The following is a 9,064-nucleotide window of genomic DNA, read 5'->3' on the forward strand; positions in this document are numbered from 1 at the left end:
AAGGCCTGTTCAAAGCTGACCCATGGTTCCACAAACATCAATGACAAGCAACATCCAAATTTTTATCCATAGGTGAAGAACTTTGCTTATTTTAAAACGCCCAACCATATCAATGAGATATTTTCCCAAACGCACAAACAGATTTGCACACAAATGACTCTCACAGTGTCTTGGCATTGAATTATTATTTTTTTTAACATCATGGAATCAACAGTTGTTACAGTTTCTGCAGAACCGATTAACAAAAAATAATAAAAACAGGCACGAGATGTGGAAACTAAAAAATGTGAAAGTGAGTCTTCCACACAAGTACAGGCCGTCGGAGCGGGGCGTTCTCTCCAGAAGCAGCTACAATGAACATTTAGAATGAGGCGCAACAGTGACAGTAAGAGGATGTTAAGAACAACAAACATACACTGCAGCAGTTCGATCTGAACCTGATGGATAATGAAGATCTTTATTGCTCCACATCCACTTCCTGTGCAACTGCTGGGCTTCAGTTTTGGTGAAAACATAATATATTTAATGAACAGCAGCGTGTCAAAAATCATCAGTCAGTTATAACATTAAACTGCTAACACAAAACATCTTGTGGCTGCTTCACAACGTCACACGCGTCATTACAGAAACTCAGATCGAGCGAAATGAAATGCTGGACGAGAACAAAACACGTGTGTTATTCAACACTCTTGAAAGCAGATCATGTCAAGTCACAAGGTCTTACTACCAAATGATTAGCTGTATTCAGATCGAAAAAGTGAATAGCCTTCAGTCGATTCCCAAAAAACAACAACTCATAACTGACTGACATAACTGACTGTGACTTGTGGATGCATACGTTTTGTGTTGTTTTATACTTCATGGGTGTTAAGTCAATCTTACAACCTCACATGCCAAAAAACTGTATTTTTTAGGAAGTTTATAAACAATAAATGATTTAATTTTGAAGATTAGACATATCTGTTGGGGGCCCACATGAAATCAACTGAAGGTTCGATTTGAGACCTCGGGTCTTGAGTTTGACCAACTTGATATTAGGCATTCATTTATCCTTAGCTCGCATAAGCAGATGTTCTCTTCAAGGGAGACAGACAGAAGGGAAAGAATGTTACGAGTCTTCGTCACATGTAAAATGAATATTACGCAATGGCACCATATGAGTGTTTCTCCATTGTATTTGTGCAAGGTGTGCACATGGTCAATGTTTGTCATATTTAGTATGACGCAAGATGGTCACATGCAGCAGGTCAAACAGTGGAGGAAGCTCAATGTGTGTGTTGGGAACATGGAGAACTGCAACAGGAGAATATGCTAATTCTAGTTCAGATTTAAATCCTTAGATTGACTTTCTAGCCAAGTTGCACACTGGTGTCGATGTGGGTGTCAGCTTCTGAGCATGTACAACAGTGCGTTTTAAGTCTTGCAGTGCATAAATGTGAGAAGTCATCCCACTTGTGGTTTTTGTGAGCGTGATAATGAAGAAAGAGAAGCAGCCTCGTATTCTGAACCGTCACTGTAAGCAAAATGCTAAAGAAAACCCACTCTCTCACGTCTTACTGTTCTTTTTAACTGGAAAAAAAGCCAATAATAAAGTTTAGCTGAATTTAAAATGAGGTGCTCAGAGTTAAAAGACAAAAACCAGCGATAAAATGTACAAGTTGTTCAGCAATCTAATTACGTTTCCACCAAAACTGCATTTGACACCCAGCTGCACAGCTTCTGTGAAATGTGCAGGTCAACGTCACATATGAAAGGTTTAAATTAGAGAAGACAGTTCTGTATTTACAGTAATAATAGCAAAAGTTATGAAAATATTACAGAATCATAGTCACGTCAAAGAAAAAAGAGTTTGTCCCCACACGGTTAATACACAATTCAGCGTAGTCTCCTTGAACATAGCAAGTAGCACCTGACCTCACCTGAATTATTAGAAACGAGTCTGTCAGAAGGAGATTCGTAGTTACTGAAACTGGTACAAAGTCAATCCTGCACTGCTGAGGAAGAAACAAGAACAATAATATTCATTATTAATATTATCGTATATTTATATATATTATACTTGTCCTCACATTCAGTTGGTAGAAGCACAAACGTTTACACCATGTGGTCCTCTGTTTTTACATGGACAACAGAGGGAAACCAAAGAAACTGAGTGCGGCAAATGGGATGAGGAAAAGTCTGTCGAGTCCTCAGTGAGCAGCGGTACTGAGCACAGAGCAAGGCTTGATTTTAAAAACGAAAATGTGAAGATGGCAGGCAATCTGGTTGCAAACACTGACGCAGTAGCGCACCAGGTCAAAGAAGGAAATGACCTGAAACAGAGAAGCACAGTCAGAAACCTAGTTGGGTTTCCATGCAAAAGAGTGATTCAATGAATGTCATTTTTTTTACAAACTTCAGAGAACAGCTAGCTGCACTGTGCTCCACGGATGAGTCTCTAATCTTCCTTAAGGCCCATTTATGCTCAATGTTAGCTACGGATCCGGACGGAAACTTCTGTCCATGCTCGGTCTTCATTTTGTCTGTATTGTATTTTTGTTTCCATAAAACTTATGGATACAGACCTAATGGATGTATCGGTGAACAGCAGCAATACCAGCGTACGGAATGCATGGAAGCATGTGATCAGTGACGGTAAAGTCCTTTGAAATGGATGGGTACAATTTCGTACGTAAAGGGATAATAACCGGGCCTTTATTCAGCTGATTTCTCACCAACAACAAACAAATAATCGACACAACGCTTGTCGTGTTTTCACTTACCAACGCGATCCACAGCACCAGGTACTCATCAATAAAACTATTGAAATATTGATTGAGGAACAGAAGTCCTGGTCCTAGAAAGGCTAAGTCATGAAGATGCATTTCACTTTTCGTCATATGAGCGACCTGTGGCGACACGAGACACGGACAGTCATTAACACATCATCCTCTATTCACACATAATTCAGGCTGAATAAAAAATAAAACAAAAAATAATCTGTCTGTCCTGCCTCTGGGAAGTATAACATTTAAACGCTGCTTCAGGATACATCTGCAGACCAGGTTCATTCAAATATTTGTTATTCAAATGGACATAAATCTTACTCATGAAGGACAATTCTTCCCTGAATTATTGACTAAGGAAGGGCATGTATAACTGACTGATATCTATAACTGACCATTAACAGTGACAAAGATCAAAACCTCAAACTTACGACTAGTTTATTGGTGATTTTGGCAGAGACAAATCCAAATGCCAGGATATAAAGACATGGGTGTTTCTCGAAGAGCCGCACAGAAGACTTTTTGTAAATCATCATGGCCAGAACTATCACTGAACCAATATGTAAGACAGGGGAGAGGACACTGGTTCCCTGAGGAGACATACGACAAACACACGTACATCATGAATACACAGTCTAGAAATCATTCCATTTTGAGAAAAATGAACAGGAAGGTGACACATAAGGCGGCTGTGTTGACACACTCACTGCGATGGTGGATCCGTTTTTGCCTACGCCTCCCGTGAAAATGACTCTGAAATAATTGGTGCAGGAGAAGATGGCGCCTAAAAAGGTGAAAATGGCAGGAACCATTTTCATCTGGATGTTTAGGACAGGAATCTAGGGACCAAGAGATCACAACATTGTAGATGAAACCGCAGGAATCGCCTTCACTGATTGCGTTTCTGAACACACATGCACGCGCACACACACACACGTTAAAAAAACATCCAATAAGTGATGGCAAGAAGCTGCAGTCTGATTCCATTCACTATTCAACAGTATTACACATGAATGAGAGTCTGAATTAGCATTACAAATTTCTGCACATGACTGTGATTCAACAAAACAATTAGGCATGAGAATCAGACAGAATTACCAGTGACTGCCAAAAAGCAGATCCTCCCAGGGCGGCCAGCAAATACATGATTATTATGAAGATTTGCACCTCAGTCACATCAATGCTGAGAGGGAGGAGAAAAGCAAAGAGTCGACGGTGAGAATTAGTGACATCTGCAGACGCTCACACGATCAGCTGGCTTCCACAACACCTAGCTGGATGGGAAGACCAGCCACTGACCCTCTGCATCAGCCAGCCACACCGAAACACGCCCTCTTTAAAGGTGCAGCCAGTTATCGCGTGCAGTTCAACATCCCAGTAGACCCTGAATGGTGCTGTGGGTTGAGTGCCTTACCACTCATGACAACATTTATGACCACCTGCCAATCTTTAGAAAGAAAGAAGAGACTCTCTTGCAGCATTTTTGTTTCTGTCTGTCCAGCAGACACTCAGGTCTGAGGTAAACAAACCTCAGATCAAAATAGGGGTGGTTTCTGTTGTTTACAGCCATATTTACAAGCAAACGTTTGTGTTCTTCCTTCCACCATCAAACTATGATTTGGTCTTTCAAAGGATCTTCAAGTTCACTGTCTACCCTTTAACATGAGCAGTGTGAGGAGTCACAGTGACTGCACAGGGGTCAGAGGTGATTGTGGAAGCAGACAGCAGCAAGTCATGCAGTCGACAGTCAGCATGTTTACCGTTACGTTCCACAGGCCTGGGCCCGCAGTGGCAGTGAGCATCAGTAATCCTGAGAGGCAAAGCTGCACCTCTATTATGTCAAATCTACACACACAACATGGCCTTTGTTTAACACAGAAGAGACTTTCCTCATGTTTACACAAATTAAATGTGATCGCCAACATTGTATGAACACATAATAAAACTTCATATGGAACATGAACAAACCTAAAGAGATTCTGTTTCCTGACCAACCAAAAGACACAGGATGGATGTGTGACACAAGAATCTAGCAGACATCACCATGGAGACATTTCGGGCCAGATGTTGCCTCACAATTAAGTAGTGCTTAAAAAGATTGGAAACAACATGTCAAAAAGAAAATCCTTCTTATAAAAGTACTGTGAATTTCAGACCATAGAGCGCCCCAGAATATTAGCCAGTGGGCGTGGCTAATAGTAATATAATAATAGCCAGAATATTAGCCACACCCACTAGAGGAGGAAAATAGATGAATAGATTCATGCATAAGCCGCACCGGTCTATAAGCCGCAGGTGCAGTGGTGCTGTCTGTGCCGTAGAAAGGTCAGTGGTGAACCGGCTTAACTAACCATCAGGATCACTTCTAAACTAGTTTGGAAAACAGGGTCCAGCGTCGAGATTGAAACAAACTGGACTCCTCACATCTTTCATTTACATTAAAGCGTTAAAAATGCGCTGCTTTCGCCTGTGTGTCTGAAGTTCAGACACCACAGCTGGTCTCAGCTGCTGCTTCTCGTCTCTGGTCCTCTAGGAGATTTACGTAAATTAAAAACACCACCTGTCATATCCACTCTGTGTATTGAGATCCCTTTATTAAAAGAATAAAATCTGTTGTCATGAAAAGGGGGACACACCGAGGAAATAAAATGCGGAATTCACTCACATGCCAAAGCGCAGAGTGCCAGACACGTAGGTCTGCCAGTGGGCACAGTAGAACATAAACATCCCGGCAAAGCAGCAGAAGAACATCCAGTCTGGATTGGTTCCCAGCTGCACTGCTATGCTGGTTCCCAGAACCACAAAAACTGAAGAGAAACATGACATCACATTAATCAGAAAATAAAAAACAGCGGAGAAGAGGAAGTGGTAATGCAAGAAGTCAACTGACCAGTAGAGAGGGAGTCACAACCATGGTCAAAGAGTTCACCCAGTGGTGAGCTGCTGTTGGTTCTTCTGGCCTGCTTTCCGTCTATGGCATCCAGAGATTGGTAGACAAAAAGACCCACAGCACACAGCAGGTACGCCCAGAGAGGAGCCTGCGACAGCAAAGGAAAGACTTAACCTCCACCTTTAGAGTCAGAGTTTGGGTGTAGATATCCTCAAGGGATACAAGTCAAATGCAGCAGTTCTCTGTTGATCAAATACACAGTACTCGGCTGCAAAATTTGTTCATGAGTGCTACAAAGCTGGCTGCTGACCTGTTCTGTGGCAGTTGGACAGTAATAGACGAGCACCAGGGTGGTGAAGACGTTGGTGGCCAGGCCAATGATGGTGATCAGGTTGGGAGCGATCCAGGAGGGGACACGTCTCACTAGCCACTCCCAGTAACGTTGCATGAGAGGCTCCAACAGAGAGCACCCGGCACTGCTGTACCTACAAGACAAAATAAGAGAATTTTTCTTTCAGTTTAATACAATTCACACACTCGGGGTAGAAGCCATAATGCTGCTGTAAATACAATGTAATATCAATTTAAAAAAATAAGTAAACACTTGCTCATTAAAAAAAAGGAATTTATGTTTTCAAGCAGGCAGAATGTGTGTGCTACCTGTGTTCCTCCAGCCGCTTCAGCTGGTGTCTGGACAGTGGCGGAGAGGGCAACTCTATCAACCTGCGTAGCACACCAGGGGCCAGCCAGCAGGTCGCTTCCATGCCCATACTCTGCACAGGGTCCTTGTCCCGGACAAGGGTTCGGCGAGAGCGTAGGCCACCACCTTGCTGCTGCCCCGTGGTGCTCATGGAGCCCTGCTACCTGCTGAATTACTCCCAAATGAGGCTGCTTCTGGCACTGTCCTGCCTGAAGGCCCAGAGATCCACTATCTGACTCCTGCAAAGACAAATTTCATCTTCTTTACTGCAAGACCCACTATGTACAGGAGAAAAACTGCAAATCCAAATTGAGACTGCAGCCAGTACAATACATATATCTAATAAGATTACCATATTTAGAAGATAAGAAAAGGAGACATGATCACTCAGTAAAGAAGGTCAGATAAAAGTCTGGATCAATGTACAGTAACACAGCAACACAGGATACCAAAAGCAAAAATTATATTATGATACAAAACACTGCAAAATTGTAGTATTTTTTTTGAAACCTTCACTTACATTGGTTTAGCAAACAAATGGTATGTTGGTTTAGAAATTCCTGAATAAACTATACTTTTCCTAAACAAAACATTAGCTGTTCTCATATTAAATCGCTAACGTTGCATTTTATTGAACATTGTACTTGCAATAACAGGGATTAGATGGGACCACGGAATGTTAATATTGAATCATTGTTAGACCTAAAAAGCACTCAACAGTGTCATGTCAGTGAAAAATTGTCAATAACTGCTGTCACTCCGACAAAACGAAAATAACTGAGAACATAAAAAGCCAGAACTAATTTGAATGAACCCACAAGGTAACAAAACATTTATTTCAGCCCATTTATTGTTTATTTACTTTCAAATCTTAGCCAATCTAACTTGTTGATGTAACATGTACTGTTTTTTTATTGTTTCTCTGCATGAAAATAAATTCATTTCGGACGATAAAACACGGTCGCCGTTTGAAAGGAATTCCAAAGTGTAATACTGGCATCCAGCCAAAAAGGTAAACTTAAATTACTAATATGTAAATAAAAGACGTAAAAAAAGAGGGTGGTTAACTTCATGTATAATTTCTTCCCTTTGTCGCATGACGGTAGCAATGAAAATTTCAGTCACACCGAGCACAACCCCAGTAAACAGGGTGATTGCGTAATTACTTGTGTTTTACATGACACTCCTGAGGGGTGAGAAAACGATCGAAAACACAACGATGGCACCCCATCAACTTTACAATAATAGAAAGGGTAAAAGCGCAGAAGCATTTCTGATCTACAGCGATGTCAAATGCGTGTCAATAAACATGACTGTCGAGTCAGCCGCTCGTGTTCGAGGCAACGCCAGGGCGATAACAAATGACACTTAATATGAAAAAAAAGAAAAGGCATACACGATACCCACTTGAATTCCAGTTAAGGTGAAAGGGGATGAACAAAAACGACCCTAAATTCTACGTGTCATCGAATAAAACGCTGCTGAGCAGTGACGAGACCGTAAACAACCTGCTCCGGCGGTTTGAGCCAAGAACGTCCGTGTCAGTCATTTCCCTGAGCACTGCAAGCTTCACGGTCCATTTGCTTTATGACAGTCATCAACTACTGCGATAGAATGCTCGTCATTGACTACTATATAAAATTGCATATGTCTCAGCGTAGAACAACTGACACCCTTCGGTGAGCTACGGTTAGCATGATGAGCTAACCAAGCTGCAGCTGGACGAATGGGCGAAACATCGACAGACCTGGCGAGACCCGGGAACAGTCGGGGGGGGGGGCGTGGAAGATCTTCAAGCCGACAGACAGAACCCCTCCACAGGGCGTCTAACTTGTAATTTCCCACTTATTATTTCGTGCAGCCAGTGGATATCTGCAACTGGAGACGGGGACAGGCACCATAACCGGTGTCACTGTGGTGGACGCACAGCGAGCGACTTCTTCTATGGAGGGCCACGCCATGAACGCTATCGCCACCTACCGCTCAAACTTATACATTTCAAATATCCACTGATCGATATTGATTCTATCATAACAAACCTCAAATTAACATTTACATTGACACAATTGACTCAGTTCTTCATTACAAGATTTGCCTAAAATATGTAGCAGTTTTAAATGCTGGTAAACAATGTACTTTTTCAGAATTAATAAATACATTTATTTAAAATTAATATTTATTTGCAAGATATACAACACAAAGAACAAATGAAGTGCTTTCCTATAATGCAGTTTATAAGATGACGGCTGAGTGAGACTTATTTTAGGATCTTAATGATCGTAAATGTGGGATAGTATCAAGTTTCCCCACATATTTAATAAGTGGTGCAGCAGATTTCAGAACATACTTTCCTCGTATGCTTTTCTCTCCAACAGTGGCAGATTTTCCCATGCTTTCATACCGCTAAAAATGGTTGTTGTCAGAATCTATTTATCACCGTGGCGGCAACATTCTCTGTACAGCGGCAACAAAAACAAATGCCTTCTAACATAGTTCAGAGTTCATGCAAGTGCCTGTGTTGTGTTCAACATGATGCAGTTTAATGTGACAACTGGTATCTCTTCAGTCCTGAAGGTCGCCAGTCATGGCTGGCGAGCAAAGTCCTCACCGATGACTTTCATGTCAAACTGAATTCACTGCTTGTTCACTGCATAAAATATTCAATATTCAACGAGAAAAGAAAAGTCCATGTAGTCCATTCATTTTCTT

At 41.6% G+C, this 9,064-nt stretch overlaps 1 protein-coding gene across 3 annotated transcripts; it reads right to left on the reverse strand.

Annotated features, from left to right (window-relative positions):
- Positions 1-137: 137 nt before the first annotated feature.
- On the reverse strand, positions 138-8,286 carry cept1b (choline/ethanolamine phosphotransferase 1b). Of its 3 annotated transcripts, XR_008414912.1 has the most exons (11): positions 8,103-8,286; positions 6,316-6,594; positions 5,966-6,140; positions 5,656-5,803; positions 5,431-5,572; positions 3,864-3,948; positions 3,473-3,604; positions 3,197-3,355; positions 2,763-2,888; positions 2,070-2,312; positions 138-1,991 (listed from the first exon to the last, which is right to left on the reverse strand). XR_008414912.1 is itself a non-coding variant. In XM_053869084.1 (10 exons), the coding sequence occupies exons 2-10, from the start codon at positions 6,504-6,506 to the stop codon at positions 2,190-2,192; spliced, it is 1,281 nt and encodes a 426-aa protein (XP_053725059.1). In that variant the 5' UTR covers positions 6,507-6,594; positions 8,103-8,286; the 3' UTR covers positions 138-2,189. The 3 variants fall into 3 exon arrangements, 2 of the variants coding, with proteins under 2 accessions (XP_053725059.1, XP_053725061.1); XM_053869084.1 differs by having other exon boundaries at positions 138-2,312; XM_053869086.1 differs by lacking the exon at positions 3,864-3,948 and adding an exon at positions 4,526-4,610 and having other exon boundaries at positions 138-2,312.
- Positions 8,287-9,064: the final 778 nt, after the last annotated feature.

Source organism: Synchiropus splendidus, chromosome 6 (assembly GCF_027744825.2).
Source record: "Synchiropus splendidus isolate RoL2022-P1 chromosome 6, RoL_Sspl_1.0, whole genome shotgun sequence".
NCBI lineage: Eukaryota > Metazoa > Chordata > Actinopteri > Syngnathiformes > Callionymidae > Synchiropus > Synchiropus splendidus.